Here is a 21,486-nt window from a genome sequence, read left to right as displayed (position 1 = left end):
CGGTGACCACCAGCTGACTTCAAATTACATCACTGTCCTGGAACGATGACGGAAGTGATTCCTCACCATGACTGCCAGGGACACTAACGTTACAGGTGAGGTACGGTGCAGGGACAAAACCCACCCAACTCAGTCCAAGATGGTCCTGGGAAAGCACCCTCCAAACACAGCATGTCAGCTTTTGGGAAAGTGCTCCCTCAGAGCTTAGGTGTATAAGAGGGAGCAGCTAGAACATGAGAGCAGATGAGGGTAATAAAGTGCTGGAAATTCCCTCATGAATTAGCAAATCTGAAAGTTTCTGTGTCTTCCGAGGCTCGGCTAAAAACTACTTCATAAACCAGCGTCTCTTCTAGAAGAGGAAAGGTCCACAGCAGATAAGCTTCTGCTGCTGAGGCAGAAGACACTGGAAACTAGGCCCGTGTTGGGCTAGCTACAACTGAAGCATCCATATGCTTTGAGCTACCAGACAGTGGAGATTTTAGAAGGACCAGCGGCAGGGGGTTTTCAACTGTGGTTAAAACTTACCTCTGAAATGCTGCAATGTCGCAGGCCACACAGCAATTTCAGGTGCTTCACCAGACAGGTGAAGAAGATATATGAAGAAAATTAAAAGTTGCACCTGCTCACAAAGATGTCTGTGTACTACCCTCACATCCTTTAAATGACTATTTGATTACAAAAAGAGTAATGTTGATTTCTAAACATGATACAAGAGAAAACAGCAAAGCTCTCTGCACATGTGTTAAGACTACAGAGAAACACAGAACAGAGTTTGGAAAACCAGGCTTTGTTGAAGCACATTTCTGAGAGAAGAGTTTTGTGTGAAATGCTTAAAGAAGCAGACCAGAGGCATCCCTGAGGTTTAGTTAGTGAGGCTAATTCAGGAGGTAAGAGGGGAGCAACACTGGCAGCTTTCAAGGAACAGAAGTTGGGACTGATGGAGCCAGTTCGGACCTGGAAGCTGAGGCATAAATTCTTGATGCGATAAGAAGGGCCAGAGGAGCGGTCATGTGTATGGGACCCCAGTTTATACCCATCAGAAAGTTCCCCAGAAAAACCACTGGCCCTGGTCAAACAATACCTCACTATTTTGCGTCAGGCACAGGGGATGTGGACAGAGAGAAAACAATGCTGAGCACCCAAATTATTGCCCCTATCCTAGGACATAGGCAGCAGATTCAGAAAAACTGCCAGAAGGGAAGGGGAATCTGCCAGCACTGCAGATCCTGGCCTGACAGAACTTGACTGTGTCAAAGATGGGACATTCATAGGTAACATTTAGCCGCAAGAAAAACTGTAATCTGGTCTTCCAGAGATTAAGGCCTAGAAATGGAAGAGGGCCAGATGGGTGAAACGCTCGTGTCCTTTCTGTGAGAGACCAGATCCTAAAGAGAAGGGCTGAAGAGGCAGAGACCTACCCACCCAAACTTGTAAAAGTGTGGAGAAAGAGGCATGGCATGAACCCAGCTCTGAGAGGGCCGAAGCTGAAAATTCAAGATTGCCTTTAAATCCAAGGCACCAACCTCCACTTTTCAAGACATGTGAAGCATTTGTCCATGTAAGGGGACCCTGGTCTGACTGGGCCAAGATAGAGATCCTAAGAGGAAGGAAACCAGAATCTGGAAAGAGAGATACCTGAGAAACATCCCAGGGAGCAAATACCCTATGAGTTCATGCAACTCCTCTCAGGGAAAAAGCAGAATTTGGCGGGAGGAAGTCCAGAGTGGGAGAGGATGTGAGTTACGTGGGAACACTGGGTTTTAGCTCATCACCCCTGGGGACAGAACTTCTGGGAAGAACTATACAAAGACTGCAAGTCTCTTCCTCAGGGGAAAGACACACGACACACGAAAGAAATGTTATTTTTCAGAATTCGCCTTGGAAAGAGCATAGTATTTGTTTGAAAGAAATTTTTTTAAAGCCTCCAAAATAGTAATAACTGCAGGTATCAATTTTATAATAGAAAATAAACCAATCTTAACAAACATTTAGGAGACACTATGTAACATATTTCGATTTAAAAAGTATACTTCATTCAGCAAATGATTTATTGGATGCCTAATTTAATTTCAGATGCTAATTTAAGAGGCGAGGTTTGCTGCTATTTATAAAACAGAACTTGACTTTATCAAGGATCATTCAAGACTTTTGGTTTTTTGCAATTAAAAAGGTAGACCAGCTTATCAGAAAAAAAAGAGACGATTTTTACACATATAATTTGAAGGATGCAGCCAAAGTAATATATAAGAGTGTGACTTGACAAAAATATTCTAAGTGACTGGGGAGCTTTATTTTTATAGATTTCATATACATAAATTAATTCAGGTGTCAGTGAGAATTAAAAATCAATCACATAATTTTAAAGTAAACTTTTAAAGGAACAATAACTCATCCAATTATGATTTTGTTTCTGTAAAAGGCTCACCTAAAAGGACAAATCCATCGGCTTCTGTCTCTGGTACTGTGGGCTTTTTAGATTCCGGAGACTTTCTGAAGAAGTGAAACATTGCTGCTATCTGAAACAGAAACACCACGCAATGTCAGATTCAGAGCAAACTGTAAAAGTCTTAGTAAAATGCCAAACATAAATATATCACAATGATTACTTTAAGGAATTCCATTACCAGACTTAAAAACATAAGCCCTCTCTTGGTGTCAGAAGACAAAAAGAGAAATTAAGGGGCACAGACTTCCAGTTCCAAACCACACGGGCCTTGAATCATGCAACCTCTCTCAATTTCTCAACATGCAGGAAATAACCCAAGAAATTATTATATGTAAAACTAAAATCAACAGGTAACCCTGATATGGAACGATCTCACTAACTATAAATCAGACACTGGAATGGGAAAAGAAAAAGAAAACGAAACAAAAACTTGTCCAGGCTTCTTGTCATGCCAGGGTCATAAAACTGAGGCCACCTAAAAAAAGAAAGGAAGGCACTTCAAACATCATCTACAGGTTAGTTACTTGATTCAGACACTCAGGATTGTATCCACTGCAACCAACTTTAAATTCCCATCAATGCAGATCTTTGTGTTGGCAAGACTGTGTGCTGCCCCCAACACACACACACGCGCGCGCGCACGCCTTTCCTCTTTACACTCAGGGAGGACACCGACTCCTAGAAAACAACTGGGAAAGAAGCTGAAGGGAACGCAGGAGGACACATCACATTCTGAGGACAGTCCCTATAAGCAAAGCAACGTAACAGCAAAGAAAGCAAGTCCTGCTGGCAGTAAGTTCTCCACACTTTAGTTTTCAAATATTCCACCCATACCAGAAAATCAAGCAGGGAGGGCAAATAAAGATCCTATCTGAGCAAAGGCCTTCTAGAAACTAAGTTCTAGAAACTGAGAAGTGTACTGGGGTTTGTGGAGGTTGACACACCCTTAGCTGCAGACCTGGGTGGACGGTAAAGGAGCCGATTTGTTGACAGAAAACATATTTGGCCAAGTTCACTTTTAAAGAAATAAAAACTGGGGCTCCTGGGTGGCTCAGTCGGTTAAGCGTCTGACTTCGGCTCAGGTCATGATCTCACGGTTGGTGGGTTCAAGCCCCGCTTCAGGCTCTGTGCTGACAGCTTAGAGCCTGGAGACTGCTTGAGACTCTGTGTTTCCCTCTCACTATGCCCCTATGCCAACTCATGCTCTGTTTCTGTCTTAAAAATAAACATAAAAAAAACTTAAAGGAATAAAAACTGGAGAAGAAAGGGGCTCCTGGGTGGCTCAGTCGGTTAAGCGTCTGACTGGCTCAGGTCATGATCTCACGGTTCGTGGGTTCGAGCCCCGCGTCGGGCTCTGTGCTGACAGCTCGGAGCCTGGAGCCTGCTTCGGATTCTGTGTCTCCCTCTCTCTCTGTTGCTCCCCTGCCCTCACTCTGTCTCTCTCTCATTCTCTAAAAAATAAATAAAGATTAAAAAGAATTTTTTTAACTAAAAAGGATAAAAATAAAAATTTTTAAAAAACTGGAGAAGTAAAAGACAAGGCATGTGATAAAGAAAACAGTTCAGTAAAAGAAAAGGAACAGCCTCTGAAATCCTCAAAGAAAATGCTTACTGGATATAGTGACGGGTCCAAAAGAAAGGTCTGGAGATAGTTTGGCACCCTCAGCAGAGGACAAGGAGATACGGCTTGTGTGGAACTGGTGAAAAAAGGAGGTTAGATGCAAAGCAAATGCAGAAGATGAAAAGACAAAGAGTGACATGCTAAGAACAACTGAGTAAGATCAAGAGAAACCTGTGTGAGGAAGAAAAGGGATCAGAAGAGAACTGGTTGGTTTACAAGCAGGAATGTAAGAAAAGAGAGCTCAGATTCAAAGCCTTGACAGACTGGAAAAGGCAACTGACTTCCCAACCCCAAGCAGTTGAAAATGAAGCGGAGAAGGCCTCTGAAAGAACAACTGATTAAAACTCAACATTGGGTCAGGATCAAATCAAGAGGACACAACGGCTACACCTGATATTAAACCTCAATGTGGATCAATGTGGCACATAGTAAATTCCTTCACTTGGGATAAAATGTTTCAGGAAAAACAGACGAAGAGGATAAGTCTTCAGCTGAAGGTTGGCAGAAAAAAGGTACCCTCAAATAATTAAAGGGAGGAGGCACATGTGGGGTGAAAAAGATGAGAAATGTAGCAAATCTGAGAGATCTCTAGCAAAAATTGTAGGTCTGGCTATTGACACATGAAGCTGATTGGAATCAAGCTGGGAAGCCAACAAAATTTTTGAGAGCTGTGTGGCCAAAATGACTACTACTAGTCTGGATTAAAACAGGACTATGACTACTGGATTTTTAGGACAACCCTATAGACAGGAAGCTGCCAGAGAAAACTGCTCAACCCCAAAGACATCCTATTCTCTAGGGCCCACTTCAGTGGGAGCCAAGGAAGTTAATGGAAAAGGAAAAAAAAAAAAAAAGAGAGAGAACAACGGATTGGGAGCCTTTCCCGGGAAGCAGAATCTGGGCAGAATTAATGAACATCCTCCAAACCAAGGTGGGGTTCCCCCCAAAAGCCTGCTCAGTGGGATTTCAGAATTGCTACCACTCCATGACGGTTGAGTACCTCCAGTTCCTCCCCTTTCTGAATGGAAGTGGTTTGGGCAGGGTGTTTCCCAGTTCCACCAGAGTGGGAGGGGACATAAGGGACAGGTCTTCTTAATTCAGGAATTCTCCAGACCAAGAGATGGCACAAGAGGGCCTGATGGGACGATAAGGGACTTCAAGCACTGCTGTGACTGAATGGGGCAATTTGGGTTACTTGCCCTTGGGGAGGGGTGAGTTATTTTGCCTACAATGAGAAGAGCTGTTTTATGTGTTGACCACAAGTGAGAACCACTGAATCATTAGGGTTGTTCACTGGCTCTCTGCCTTACGGAGCCCTAGGACTACAGTTTACTTCCCTCCTCGGAGGTAGGTGTGGCCATGTGGCTTGCTTAGTTCACTGCATCACTGGGGTGCTACAGCAAGGAGCTTTGCGAACACAGAGAAAGAGAAGCCCTTTAAAAAGTGGTTCCTGTTCTAACATATAAAGATAAGCCTTCTAACAGAAGGACTCAAATTTCCAACACTTTTTCGTGTCTGGCCACAAAACAGAAATGGAACGAACGTGGAAATTACAAAAGTGGTTCTGGTAAGCCAGTCTCAACCCCCAAAAGTTTAACTATGTTATTACAAAACCCAGACCAAACTCCGGTAGTGCAAGAATCTCTCTTTTATTTTTTTTCATGTTTAATGTTTATTTATTTTTCAGAGGGAGAGAGAGCGCAAGCAGGGGAGGGGCAGAGAGAGAGGGAGACACGGAAGCAGGGTCTAGGCTCCGAGCTGTCAGCACAGAGCCCGATGCAGGGCTTACAAACCGGGAGATCATGACCTGAGCCGAAGTCAAATGCTTAACCGACTGAGCCACCTAGGAGCCCAAAGAATCTTTTTTTAATTAAAGTATTTTGTACAGCAGTTATAACTTAAGTGAAGCATTTAAGTTTTTCATGATCCAAAACAATGAATTTAAACTATATACAGGCTGCATCAGTTTGTTGTTAGTATGACTGATTGGCGATCATAATATTATAGCCCCTTCTTTTAGAACATTATAAACATCAGAAAAGGAGGGATGACTTAGGTTCCAAGAGTCAAGAAACTTCCAGGCAGGGAAGAAACAGAAGAATCAGTAAGAGAAAGGAAGCAGAGACAGTATGAAAGAGCTCAGAATGGCAGCAAAGAATAGTTTGCTACAAATATTCATCTGAAACAGCTCTAAAATTCTTACAAAAGTACCAATTACCCTCACACCCATCACTCCACCAGTGTGACCACCACTCAACTCCCTCCTCAGGATGTTTTCATGTGAAAATCACGTTCCAATTTTACAATACAAGTCTTGGGATTCCCTTTTATGATGAACAGTACTACTGGCACTAATAATTCTTCATTCCACAAGTATCTAAAGTCAGTCCATCCATGTATCTTTATAGAAATCACTCCGTGCACGAAAAGACTATGCCCCTGGACACCATGATGTACAATCAAATTATCTTTATCACATGATATTTTTTCGTATCACTGAAATACACAGGTAGGTCCCCACTCCAGCAGCCAGATTGAGTTGTCTTGCTTAAGACTAGAAATGAGGGAGGAAAAGAGGAGTAACTAAAACCCTACTAACGTTTACTGAGCTCCTACAGTGTCAGTCACTATACCAGAATGTCTTACGTGTGCTATCCCGTAACTCAGAGACATCTCGCCATGCACACCCAAGTATTCACAACGTGTAAGCAGAAGAATTGAAGTAGATTAAGCATTGGTCCAAATTTATGTGGCCGCTAAACAGCACAACTAGAATTTTAAACCAAGTCCTCTCGGAACCAAAACTTAAAGTTTTTCATCAACAAAGCCCCACAGACAAGGAGCCCTTCGCACTTAGGAGGCTTGTGTTGGACTTTAATATAACAGCTCCCAATATTAGTCACATCCATTTCATTAATTCCATTTCTATCTTTATCCATCTCTTCTTTCCCAAGCCTTGCTCAGCTCTAGGTTCAAAAGACATTTACTAATTCCACAACATCTAACTTCAAGAACTTCATTTACTTTCTATTTTATAAACATTTATTAAGTGCTTAGGCCAGATACTGACTGAGCGTTGCAGACACAAGCATTCAACTTCTATCCCGGACGAACAAACACTGCAGCCTCAGCCCACCACATTTCTGAGGCCATCCACAGCAAAAATGAGAGTAATTTAAGAGCCCTAATCCGCAAGCGGAGGAAGCTGGTAACGGTCCTGCTGCCCCAAGCAGAGTTTATGGTAAACCCTAAGCACTCATGCTTCTGATGGACGTGGCCTTCACAGTTGGGCTTCTGCTCAGACTTCCCAAGTATATTCTGGTCTCATTTCCTTCCTTACAATTTTGAATATTTTAAGAATTGTCTATAATAAGTGAACTTTACACTCATAAACAGGAAAAATACCAACATTTATAATTAAAAATCCCTCAGGAGCCAGCAGCAGCATTGTTACCTGGCTGAGCTGGGATCCACGCCAGAGTGAATGTCTCCTAGGTCCCAAACAGGGGAACCCTGGAGCTACTTGATAGAGATGGGGGACAAAGAATTCACTTGCCCAAGTCACAGGCTGGGAGAAAATACTTGCAAGTCACATATCAGTTAAAGAACGTGTATCTGGAAAACATATAGAACTCTTAAAACTCAGTGACGAGAAAACAACTCAGTAAAAAGTGGGCAAAAGATATGAACAGACACTTCACCAAAGATGGCACACAATCACACGAAAAGATGTTCAACATCGTTAGTCATTAGACAAACGCAAGTCAAAATCTCAGCGAAATACCACTATGTACCTATTCAAATATTTAAAACTTTTTAAAAGGCTTGCCGTGCTAACATAAACACACAACTAGCATATGACCCAGACTCTCTACTTCCAGGTATTTACCTAAGAGAGCTGGAAACATATGTCCACACGTATCCACAAAAGTCATACAGCATTTTTAGTAATAGCCAAAACCTGGAAACAACACAAATGTCCAAAACCAGATAAATGGCTGAATGGTGGCATATCCCTATTACTGTTTAGCAATAAAATGGAACGAAGTCCTAAGATACGCTACGACAAGCATAAATCTCAACATAATCATAATAATAATGATAAGCTGAGTGAAAGAAGCCAGAAAAAAGAGTTCATATTGTATGATTCCATTTATATGAACTTCTAGAAAGTGAAAACTAATGTGTAGTGATGGAAAGCAGATCAGTGATTTCCTGGGGAATGGGGACATACAGGGAAGGGGGAGAGGAAGGAGGGGTTATAAAGAAGCATAAGGAAACTCTGGGGGTGATGAATATGTCCATTATGGTGATCACAGGGATGGTCTGAGGGGTACCAACAGAACTCAAAACTCATCACACTGGACACTCTCAATATGTGCAATTTATTGTATGTTTATAAAATACCTCAATAATACTATTTTAAAAATTCATTATTAGCACAATATTCTAGATGTCATATAAACGTTCAGTTCACAATGATTTGGAAAATCATCTCAAATCACTTAAACCACTGTGTGTGTGTGTGTGTGTTACAGATAGTCTTTGTGTAAAAAGCAAAATGCTTCTTTTCTCTATGCATTCACACAGGACTGAAAAATAAAAGGACAGTGTCTTCACTTCTATTGGTATACAGAGACTGCATATAAAAGGGCTAGCCTGATCACTAGGCAAGGCAGACCCTATTGTTCTGAAGGGGCACAGGGCAGGGTAGGTAATGTATTTATTTTTTCCTATTATTTTAAGTCTTACCTTTTAAGTAATATTACCCATGACAAAAGATTAAGGCAACATGGTTTTCTCAATCTGATGATCTTCTTTCCATTTCAACAGACTTCTAAATAATGTAAATACATCAAATAGACTATAGTTCCTATCTGTGACTGATCAACAACAGCCATTTAACTGTAAGAAGAATAACATACAAGTTTCCCCTGCTATCTGAAAGTAGAGTGTTTCTGTGAAACCTTTCGTAAGCCAAAATGGCATAAAGTGAAGAAGCCATCGCCATTAATTTACATGGAAAATTTTTTTCAACATTCCCAGACCCTAAGATAACCTCTCTTGGGCTTTTTTTGGATACCTTAGGATACATCTTGCTAAGGCACACACAGAATAAATGCAGATGAAACCCAGATGCTCACGGACTCAGTTCAGAGCTCTGGTGGGCTTGATGCTGAGATTCTGAGTGTAGTGCCCAGGCAAGGAGCTCGGCAGGGTCACTCTCGCTGCTTAGAGTGCACACTGCCTCTAGAATAGCCCGTAGTAAACAAACACTGAACATATTTTCACTTTTCTCCTTTTCTCATAGAAGTGAAAAATCCTCTTCAGATTTGTTTCAAGTTAGCGAAAACGAGTACTAAGGTAGGTCTTTCGCAAGAGCAACAGCAGCATGCATAATATGAACTTTCAAAACACAGGGGATACCTGTATGGAAGCCCGCGCGCGCGCGCGCGCACACACACACACACACACACACACACACTGTTTTTTCTTCATATTTTCTCCGGAAGGATTCAAAAAGGATCAGTGAGAATTACAAGAACCCTGCTGGACTTCAGAAATAGGTAGCCTTGACTCCCAACTTCACCTGCTGGGTACGGTACAGACACAAACAAGAAGAAGGAAGGTCTTTCCTGTAAGAAGGGTCATGATGAACAAAGAGCACAGTGTGTTTAGAGGACAGCAAAAGGAGTGACCTCAACAGAGGCATGTAGATAAGCAGCAGAAATCAAGACTGCAAAAAAAAAAAAAAAAAGACATCAAGAAATCAAGACTGCAAAAGAAAGGTAGAGACAAATGACTGAAAGGGCTGAAAAGTTAAGAAAATGTTAGACTATCCGGAGTGGCATATCAGTGTTTGTTTAATGTTACTGTACAGTCTAGGATCTTGAGGAAATTAGTGTTTCAGAAAGATTAAGTTTAAAATGATATGCTGAAGAGGCTAATTGAGAGCACGGAGTTATAAAGTTAGAAAGTTGTAGCAAGAAGGGAATGGATTAGGACAGGAGACATCTGAATGAAAAAGAAGGGATGTGCAGAACTATGGAGCAGGGCCTAGGGACTCTGGACTCTATAAAACACAGAGGGAAAGGAATTAATACAAGGGGACTGAAAGTTCAAGCCTGACAGACTGAAAAAAGTGATAGAATAAGAAAAGTAGGAAAGGGAAGCTCATTTTAAAAGAAGAAAACAGAATGAATTCCATTTCAGACAAGTCAGATGTAGGGAACCAGCGACTGGTACAAATGTAAATATGTAAAATGCAGTCAGGAAAACAGGACCTAGTGCCCCAGAGAAAGGGAGCATGTAGCACTTAAGCATGTAAGTGGTAGCTAAAATCAGGAACATCAGTGTTATTACAAACAGAAGAATGTAAAAGTTCAGGGACTAAGATCATGATCTCTAAGATCTCAAATTATACTATGAAAACACATCCCCTTAATTATCACCAAAGTGATGTGTACCCTCCCTTTTCTTCAAATTTTCAAAAACATACTTGGCTGTCTTATCAGGACTTAGATGTTAACTCGACTATATTGTTTCACGTTTCAAAACTGCAGAAATGACTGACCTCTTCAGCACAACCCGGGGGTGGTAAATTCAAATGCCAAGCAGCTAAGTACGCATGAAGCCAGCCTCCTGTGAGACAAGGAGTTTGAAGAGAGCGTGGGCCTGGGCTCCCACAGGCGCCTTGAGAAAAGGAGGGAGGGAAGGGGAGAGATGCCCAGGGAGCCGCGAGGAGGAGCCCTTCACCAAAACAAGGCTTGTGAGGGCTTGAGTCAGGAACCAGGGGAAAAAGCTTTTGAAGGTTTTGAACTAGGAAAGCCTGGAGTCCAATTTGCACTGGCTGTTATGGGCAAGGCTAAAACAACAATAACAACAGCAACCACTACAAACAAACACAGGACCAGGCTGAAGCTGTGGCTGGCTCATCTCTCCTCCATGGAGAGGATCTCAAAGCATCTAGAAAGCTCTCTCCTGAAGATCTAAAGCCACCTCAGTCTGAAGGGCCCCTGTTAACACCTGTGAATGGGCCCAGGAGGCTGGGGTTACCTACTGCTGCTCCATCTGGCCCAGTCCTTAGAGAACCTTCTAGCTGAATAGACCTCAAGCAGCTTTTTAATATGTCATTTTAGCTGATATGATTTCCTTGTAGTTCTTTAATAATCTGTTTTAGCATCTTTTTTGTATATTCTTTACAGTATGTCTCTTTACTGTATTTATTTTATACTACTTATATCCTTTCTGTAGTTTTCCTTGTTTCTTAAAAAAAAAGAACAGGCTTGTTAATTATGAAAGTAATTTCTATTTTGTGTGCAGAGAGGATACAGGCATGTTTATTCTTAGAAAACAAAAATACGGAAAAATATATACCAAACCTAATTGTTGTTGCTACCAGGATGCATGGCCAGTTTATATTCACTTTATAGTTCTTTTGTGGTAATTGCATTTTTCTATTTTCTATTAAAAAACAAAACAAAATAAAACACATGGGGCGCCTGGGTGGCTCAGTTGGTTGAGCATCCACTTTGGCTCAGGGTCATGATCTCACGGTTCGTGGGTTTGAGCCCCGCGTCAGGCTTTGTGCGGATAGCTCAAGAGCCTGGAGCCCGTTTGGGCTTCTGTGTCTCCCTTTCTCTCTGTCCCTTCCCCCACTCAGGCTCTCTCTTTCATTCAAAAATAAATAAAAAATTAAAAAGAAAACCACAACAGAAGGCACCTTTGGCATTTCCAATCACAGTTCCATGTAGGAATGTGGGCCCAGTATCACCGAGTCTGATATTTCAAGAGAAAGCAGAAATCAGATTATTTTGGGAAAAAATCTACTCTTTAGCTGATAGCAAGAAACTCAAAATATGTAAAAATACTCCAGAGACTGAATAAATCTTCCACAAACTGGATGTGGACTTCAGGTGCAAAAATTTAAACCTAGGCCAGGAATGGGCTTAATAGCTTGCATCTGATCAGTATAAAGAAAAATTGTGAAAGGATTTGGAATTCAGTGAATATTCTGGCTAGCTTATCCATCTGGGTTATTGTAACCTTTGTTTATCTTTGACTAGGTTATATTACAACTCTGTAGGAGGTAACCCGTAGAAAATGGATAGTCATGCAAATAATTCCTGTCCACAGAAATGTATCTGGTAGATGGCATCAATTACAGCTTTGTGGGAATGACCAGTTTTACACCATTTATAAATTCAACATTCCCCCTTTGACTATAAATGTGCGGTAATACTTTGAGTTCTCTTTTGAAGTAGTTATATCTTACTAGTTCCCTGCTTAATGGACTCAGTAAAGTCTCTGGCAGATTTTGTATCTGTATAAGAGAGAGGACTCTAAGCTCTTTTTAAATTTATCCATTAACTCTGGACTACCAATTAGGATTACCAAAGATTCTCCTCTGTTTTGCCATCCCACATTGGTGTTTTATTGTTGAAGGTTTGTGACATTGATATAATAGGGGAAAGGTAGAGACATCTGGGAGGATAAGCAAGAGGGGAGCAAGGAAAGAAACTAATGTCACAGACGAGCTCCCCTGAAGTATGAAAGCCAATTAATTAAACTGAAGCATTAACATAAATTTTATTTCCAACTCTCAGATTTTTTAACTGCTCCACCCCCAAAAAAGAAAAAAAGCACTCAGGAAAGGAAAAAAACAAAGAACTGAATCTTGGATCTATAGCTGTGTTTCAAACTGCAGGTCCCGACCTTTTAGTGGAAATAAACTCAATTTAGTGGGTCATGACCACATTTTTAAATAGAATGAAATAGAAAAAAAGGTGCCTGGGTGACACAGTTTGCTGAGCATGTGACTCTTGATTTCAGCTCAGGTCATGATCTCAGCATCGTGGGATCGAGCCCCATGTCAGGCTTTGTGCTGATTGTGGAGCGTGCCCCTGCATCTCTCTTTCTCTGCCCCTCTCCCCTGCATGCTCTCTCTTTTCTCTAAAATAAAAAGAAAGAAGAAAAGGAAGCAAAAAAGATTATCAAGAGAGCATCTTATATGGTAAAAAAATGTTTTATGAACTTTTGCTTTGGGTGCATGTGCTAGGTCATGATATGAAATGTAATTCTTAGTTCAGGTTACAGGCGAAAGAGTCTCAAAGCCACTAATCATACTTTAGTGCTCACATACCCCCTAAAAGAATTGTGAAAAATTATGCATCCCTGCATTTTTTAAGGTAATATCTAAAATTTTCCATTGAAAATTATAAAGGATGTAGTTTCTAACACATTATAAATATCCACATGTTGAAAAAAAAATGTAACATTCTTTTAAACTTATCCAATGGAGGGGCTCCTGGGTGGCTCAGTCGGTTAAGCATCTAACTTTGGCTCAGGTCATGATCTCATGGTTCGTGAGTTTGAGCCCTGCATCAGGTTCTGTGCTGACAGCTCAGAGCCCGGAACCTGCTTCGGATTCTGTGTCTCCCTCTCTCTCTCTGCCCCTCCCCTGATCGCACTCTGTCTCTCTCTCTCTCTCTCTCTCAAAAATAAATAAATGTTAAAAAATACTAAAAATAAAAATAATAAATAAATAAATAAATAAACAATTTATCCAATGGAGGGGGCACCTGGGTGGCTCAGTCAGTTGAGCATCTGACTCTTGATTTCTGCTCAGGTCATGATCTCACAGTTCGTGGGATAGAGCCCTGTCAGCGTAGAGCCTGCTTGGGATTCTCTCTTTCTGTCTTTCTCTATGCCCCTCCCCTGAGTGTTCTCTCGAGCGCGCAAAATGAATAAACATTTTTAAAAAATAAACATCCAATGAAATCTAAAAACCAGAGCATTTTAATATCCACCATCAACCATTTAAAAAAATAGGTGAACAAGCTCTTTTCTAACAGTAAGAAATTTTACATTGTTCTTTTTTCTTCTTGTAGTAGTATTTTCATTCCATTTCTGCTGGTCTGGAGTAGCTCACAGATGCCCTCAGCACGCACCAGCGCAGCTTTTACGACGTACCCAGATGAGTACAGAGTGGTGGTGGTGACCTCACTGTGAAGACTGCCTGCCCTCTAATGTAACACTTTGAACCTTTTCACTTGTCACCTAACCGGAAAGTGACATCATGTGCATATCTAATAGCCGTTAAAAATTGAAGATATAGGATTTAATAAAACTCACTTCCCTAACATGATCCTTTCGTTGCTTTTAGCAAATTGACAAATTAAACAGGTATGATTTTTAACCAAAACAGAATACCTAAAATACTTATAAAGTTGGAAGATCTCAAGCTACGAATTGATAATTATATAGCATCGGGCAAGGCAGGATTCTGGAAGAGTGAAAGGAGCTCCAGAGGCCTTCACAGTGCGGATTCTAACAGGGCCCAGGCTGGCACTTTTTTTCTTCATTTTGTAGTTTTTTTTCCTGGATCTGGGCCGGGGGGTGTTTCCAGTTGATCACCACAACTTGATGACTTTTAACGGCTGGCTTTATTTGCCACAGAGGCTGCAGCTGATAATCTCAACTGCCAGCTTTTCACTAGTGTGGAAGACACATACCGCTCAGAGCTGTTGCCATAATAATAAGATCCCGCTATCATGGAAGCATTATATAATCCGGAATTACTAATTTTCTGGAATTTTCTCTAGCAGAACTGTTTTTCAAGCGTATGATAAAGTCATCTTGGAAAGTCACAGTTGGCCCAAGAAAATTTTAGGATAGAACCTTTCTTCTCAGATCCTTTTTCCATCATTGCATACAGATGGTTTCACCAAGGGTAAAATGGACCTGATGCAATTTTACTCTCCTCCATTACTTTGTAAATAAATATGACCCCCAAAGTCTCTGTTAGAATCGTCAGGGAAGCTTTGTTTAGTTTTGTTGTTGTTGTTGTTGGATTCGGGGATTTTCATTGGTTTGTTTTCCTTTTAATTAGCTGTCCTTTTATTTTCGGGATCAAGACTGGTATCCTGATAGTGGTAAGAATTGACTGTTTTCTTCCTTTACTGCCCCTTATTTATAAAACAAAATAAAAAAACAGAACAGCATAGTAATGTCTCCCCTGATTCTACTAACTTAGGAAGGTAAAATCTCCCATTACATTAAACCAGGGTTTCTCCATCTCTTCACTCTAAGCATTGGGAAAATTCCTCGCTGTAACCTGTAACCTGTTCCTCTAAGGATGGGTGCGATCACCTAATATGTGGTGCACTCCAGTCAGCAGATATCTTAACTTCAAAAGGTTTTACCTTCTTAAAAAAAAAAATCCCTTTTTAATGCAGTACATGTGAAAACCATAGTTTTTTTTTTTTCTAAAGAAAGATGCTATGGGAATGCAAGCTGGTGCAGCCACTCTGGAAAACAGTATGGGGGTTCCTCAAAAATCCAAAAATAGAACTACCCTGTGACCCAGCAATTGCACTACTAGGCATTTATCCAAGGGATACAGGTGTGCTGTTTCGAAGGGACACATGCACCCCCATGTTTATAGCAGCACTATCGACAATAGCCAAAGTATGGAAAGAGCCCAAATGTCCATCGATGGATGAATGGATGTGGTATATAAATACAATGGAGTATTACTCGGCAATCAAAAAGAATGAAATCTTGCCATTTACAAATACGTGGAAGGAACTCAAGGGTATTATGCTAAGTGAAATTAGTCAGAGAAAGACAAAGATCATATGAATTCACTCATATAAGGACTTTAAGAGACAAAACAGATGAACATAAGGGAAGGGAAACAAAAATAATATAAAAACAGGGAGGGGGACAAAACAGAAGAGACTCATAAATATGGAGAACAAACTGAGGGTTACAGGAGGGGTCCTGGGAGGGGGGATGGGCTAAATGGGTAAGGGCACTAAGGAATCTACTCCCGAAATCATTGTTGCACTATATGCTAACTAATTTGGATGTAAGTTAAAAAAAGATAAAAAATAAAACAAGTTAAAATAAAAAAAAATAAAGAAAGATGCTAAATAGTGTGAAGAGATATAGAAATTTAGAAGATAAAGCTGTTGCCTTTTAAGAGCTTGCAACCTAATTTTGCTTATGATTTATATCATTTGGGTCTCATTCATTCACCAAGAAGGTAATTTAGAGTCAAGTTTTAATGTCACCCTGACTGTAAAGTAATGACACAATGATATGTTTTTACGTTTTAGAAAAGCTACAAACATAATTCTACCTAAATGCCACCAAAAAGCCATTTAAGTTTTTTTTTATTAAGTAAAATAAAATTGTTTTAAATAAACTCTACCCCTGACGTGGGGTTCAAACTCATAGCATCAAGATTAAGAGTCACATGCTCTACCAACTGAACTAGCCAGGCATCCCAAAACCATTTAAGTTTTGCTTTAAATAACACAGATTCCAACGAATACAATACTAATTTCTACCCACTGCATTCAATGTTGCTACTCTGAAATAAAAAAAATCCTGAAAAAGACTCCAGACAACTCTATCAAAAAGCATCTGTTCACATAAAACAAATATCTTGGGGCATATTTAAACAATGTTCTATGGGAGAATGCAGTCCTAAGGGAGAATGATGTACGGTCACACCTCTTTACAACTCTCTACAGCACAGAGAAACCTAGAATGAATAGAAATAAGAATAATAAAACATTCAGTGCAAGTCTTCAAATTGCTCTAGCTGCTCACTTAAATACATTTAACACATAACAGGAACCATCACATTCAGCTTCCAAAAGGACTCACTCCCAAAATTGTCTATAAAGTCTCCATTATTTGACTTTCTTTTCCTTTCTTTTCTTTTAACTCATAAACAACAGATTTATATTTTATAATTCTGGAGGCTTGGAAGTTCAAGATCAAGATGTCAGCAGATTCACTGTCTGGTGAGAACTTGCTGTCTGGTCCATACACAGCTGTCCTCCCCCTGTCCCCTCACATAGTGGGGACTTTCAAAACAACCTAATGTATCATCAAAAGTCTCTACCTGCTCTCCAAATAAAAGCAAACTGCTATGGGGTTACTTGCCTGGCTCAGTCAGTAGAGCATGAGACTCTTGATCTCAGGTTCATGAGTTCAAGCCCTGTGATGGGCATGAAGCCCACTTAAAAAACTAAATAAACTGCTAAAATCTAGTCATTTGTTCACTTGTTCACTTTTTAATTCATTCAACCAACATGTTTTAAAGGCCAAATACCAGCCAGGCACAGTGTTATGCCCTAGAGAAACAAAACCAGACAAGGACCTTTCTCCAAATTCAAGGGAGTCCCCAGTCTATTTGCTGCCTTCTGGCCTGCTTCTCTACCACCTCCTCTGTGCAGGTGGGTACGAAGCATGGTGCTGAGACCTGGGTAAAAACAGCACTAGCACAGCAAGTAGCTAACAAGTTGCTAACAGTCTAGTTAAGAGGTATTGCTATCTGTCTGAAGACTTGCTTCAGACTCCCAAGGAGGTAAAAGGCTGGCTGTTTTACCTCCTTCCCAAGTTTTCATCAAAATGCACATAAAGAAGACAAAACCTGGCAACAGCTCTGTCAACCATATGTCAAAGTCTGACTCAAATTCCCATCAGTGCACAATCACAGGGGTCTGACCAAGAAGGACAATGGAGCCAGAATTCATTACTATACTCTCTGCCACTTTTATACCTTCTGAAATCCTAGCCACTGAATGACCATTGTAAAACAGCTTAAATTTGTTTTTGACTGACTGATCGTGTGAAAGGATGAAGAGTATTTATGGTAATGTCTTAAATATAAATAGGTTTTATGTACGCCCAAGCTAACAAAAGAATAAAGAAACCCCATTAGAAACCAGAAAGGACATGGGTCTACAAATCCACAGGAGTATATGCAAGTACTGAAGCTAATGTTTTCCTTATGGCCACTGCTGAGTTCTAATGGCTAAAAGTCTGGGTTTTAATGATCTGTGCCCCATAGGGACAAGGACAAAGTCTGGGGCTCAAACACCTTGGGAGGTAGGAAACATGAATCTTCTCTGAAGAAACACACCCTCAGACTAAATCTCAAAGAAATCACCCAAAACTTCCAAGAAATATGAATTCATGATCAAAAATGACTATACAAATGAACAAACAAGCCACAGCAAGGGTAAGTCAACAGAATCAAAAAACTCTACAGAATGAGACCCATTAGGACTGTGGGTGTCAAAACTAGGTTATAAACAGATATACTTTATATCCTGTAATATTTGAAGAAATAAAGGAGACCAGAAACTATGACAAGAGAATATCAACTCCTAAGATCTAGGAGTTGATAAAAAAACAAAAAAACAAAAAAACAAAAAACAAAAAAAAAAAACAAACAAGGTTTCCAGAAACAAGCAAATAAAAAATAGTATTGAAATGAGATACAGCAAATAAGTCACAACTTCATAAAGAATTAGTAAACTGGAAGATATGAAAGAAATTATCCAGATATCAAAGAATCAAAACCGATGAATTATAAAACAGAGGTCAAGAGCACACGAGAACGTCTTATTTCTAATCAGAGTTCTAGAAGGAGTTAGATAATAAGAGAGAGGCACTATTCAAAGGGATGATGGTTGAAAATGTCCTGATGCTAATAAAACAAGAATTATCAGATTCACGAAGCACAATGTATCTTCCAGCAAACTAAATGAGAGAAATCCACATCAGGATATATTATACAGTAAAACTGCAGAACACCAAAGACAAACTGAGGATCAAGCAGATAGAGACATGAAAACTTACAACATAATCACATTTTCAAAGAAAAGTAAGTATTATAAGAGCAAAGTAGCATCAAGGTAGTTTTGAAAGACAGGAACTGTCCATTTAGAATTCTACACCACATAAAGAGGGGTAAACCCATCCTTTGAGAACAAGGATAAAATAAACATATTCAGAAAAATACATACCCATGGAGTTTATTATCAAAGATTCTCACTAAAAGAACCTCAAAAAGAGGGGAAATGATACCAAAGAAAAGGTTGAGATGTAAATATGTAAATATGTAAATATGAGATGTAAATAAGATAAAAAAGTAAATAATTCTAAGTTGGTACCAACTGCATAAAGCAATAATAATGCTAAATTTGTGGGGTTACAAGAAATCAAGATAGAACTAGGGGCGCTTGGGTGGCTCAGTCAGTTAAGTGTCCAACTTTGGCTCAGGTCATGATCTCGTGGTTTGTGAGTTCGAGCCCCGCATTGGGCTCTGTGCTGACAGCTCAGAGCCTGGAGCCTGCTTCGGATCTGTGTCTCCTCCTCTCTCTGCCCTTCCCATGCTCATGCTCTCTCTGTCTCTCAACAATAAATAAACATTAAAAAAAATTTTAAAAAAAGAACTAAAACTCTAGACAGCAGCATAAAAATAGGGAGAAAGGTAAATAGGGATACAGGTTCTTGTCGTGACACAGAGTACAGTAACTTTAGACTTTAAGTTCAATATGCATGTTAAAGGGTGACCACAAAAATTGTAAAAACGATACATAACATTTAAACTAATAGACAGGAGGGGTGTCTGGGTGGCTCAGTCAGTTAAGCATCTCACTCTTGATTTCAGCTCAGATCTTGATCTCAGCATCATGAGTTCATCATGGTTCATTAGAGCCATGTTGGGCTGTGTACTGGGCATAGAGCCTAATTAAAATAAAACAAACAAACTACTAAGTAATACAAATAAAATGAAATTAAGGAAAAAAACTTGAAAGGTCAATTCAAAAGAAGGCAAGAGAGGGGAAAAAATAAACAACAAAAAAGCAGAACACAGGATGCACAAAATGACTATAAAAATGAATCCAAAAATATCAATAACCACAATCAATGTAAATGAACAAAAGATAGGAAAACTGAACCTCCAGCTACAGGCTTGGGATTCTAGCTCTCAAAATAAATTAAAATTAAAAGTAAAAATATATATACCATTCATGATAGCAACCAAAACAAGGTAGCTAGAAATAAATCTAATCTAAAAATCAAAACTTTTCTATAGAAAATGATGAAACTTTCTGGAAAGATGTTAATAAGACCAAAGTAGGTCAAAAAAAGTAAAACTTGTCCTTATATGTTATTTCTCCTGAAATCAATCCAAAGAGTCAATGCAATTGTGATCAAATCTCAATATGATCTTTCATGGAACTCAACAAGCTAAATTCGTAGACAGCCACAAAGAGGCGAGAATTATGAAGATATTCCTGAATAACACAAGATAGAAAAACTTGCCCCCCAGACATCAAAAATTAATACAGGGCCAGAGTATTGAGGAGCCTGGTACTGTTGGTACAGGGAGAAACAGACCAACAGAACAGAACCAAAGCTCAGGAACAGACCCACACATATAGGAAAACCTAGGTGATGCTGAAGGTTTGTTGTTGATGGTGATGTAGTCAATAAATGATGCTGGGACTGAAATGAAAACAAAAAACTCACAACAATGGGTGGCTCAGTCGGTTAAACATTCCCCCCCCCCTTTTTTTTAATCTATTTAGAGAGAAAGAGAGAGAGAGCACACAAATGAGCAGGGGAGAGGCAGAGAGAATCCCAAGCAGGCTCTGCACTGCCAGTACACGGCCCAACATAGGGCTCAAACTCATGAACCTGTGAGATCATGATCTGTGCTGAAAACAAGAGTGGGATGCTTAACCTACTAAGCCACCCAGGCTCCCCAAAGCATCCCACTCTTGATCTCAGGGTAGTGAGTTCAAGCCCTGGATTGGTCTCCACACTGGGCATGGAGCCTACTGAAAAAAAATACAAAAACAAAAGAAATTGGATACCTATCTGACAACATACATAACTCAATTCTAAATGATGGATTATTTTTAAATATGAAAGACAAACTATGTTTTTAAATATATAATATCTTTAAGAGCTTGTTTTAAGAAAAGATTCTTAAATGAGAATTTTTAATTGACTTTTTCAACTATATTAAACAAAAGGGGGAAACATTTTAAATATATTAAAAGAGTTCCTTCCAATAAAAGAAAGGGGGAAAAAAGGAAAGAAAGAAAAAAATTGATAAGTCAAAAATTCGGAAACGCAGTATTGCTATCCACACTAATACAGAAAGCTCCCCAAAGTTAGTAAGAATGGGGGCACCTGGGTGGTTCAGTCCATTAAGCATCCGACTTGGGCTCAGGTCCTGATCTCAAGGCTCAACTCAAACCCTTCATTGGGCTCTGCACTGACAGCTCAGAGCCTGGAGCCTGCTTGGGGTTCTGTGTCTTCCTCTCTTTCTCTCAGACTCCCCTGCTCATGTGTGCACACGTGTGCACTCTTTCTCTGTCTCAAAAATAAGCACTAAAAAAAATTAAAAATCAGCATAAAAGAACAAAACACTGACACACACAAATGTCCAAAAAATATTTGAAAAGCTGTTCAATCTTATTAGTAATCAGGGAGAGCAAATTATAACCACAAGAAACTATTTTATCTCCATCAGATTAGGGGTAAAAAACTTTCAGAGTTGCCAAAAATGTGCATCAACTGAAATTCTCCTATACTT

At 39.8% G+C, this 21,486-nt stretch overlaps 1 protein-coding gene across 1 annotated transcript in view; it reads right to left on the bottom strand.

The window, feature by feature from the left end:
- Positions 1-21,486, bottom strand: part of UMAD1 (UBAP1-MVB12-associated (UMA) domain containing 1) — a 219,043-nt gene that overhangs the window by 194,547 nt on the left and 3,010 nt on the right. Inside the window, exon 2 of the mRNA XM_049641542.1 lies at positions 2,426-2,516. Coding sequence (XP_049497499.1) covers positions 2,426-2,507 — 82 coding nt within the window. The 5' untranslated portion in view covers positions 2,508-2,516. The remainder of the gene's footprint in view (positions 1-2,425; positions 2,517-21,486) is intronic.

Source organism: Panthera uncia, chromosome A2 (genome assembly GCF_023721935.1).
Source record: "Panthera uncia isolate 11264 chromosome A2, Puncia_PCG_1.0, whole genome shotgun sequence".
NCBI lineage: Eukaryota > Metazoa > Chordata > Mammalia > Carnivora > Felidae > Panthera > Panthera uncia.
This window is presented reverse-complemented; position numbering and strand designations above follow the sequence as displayed.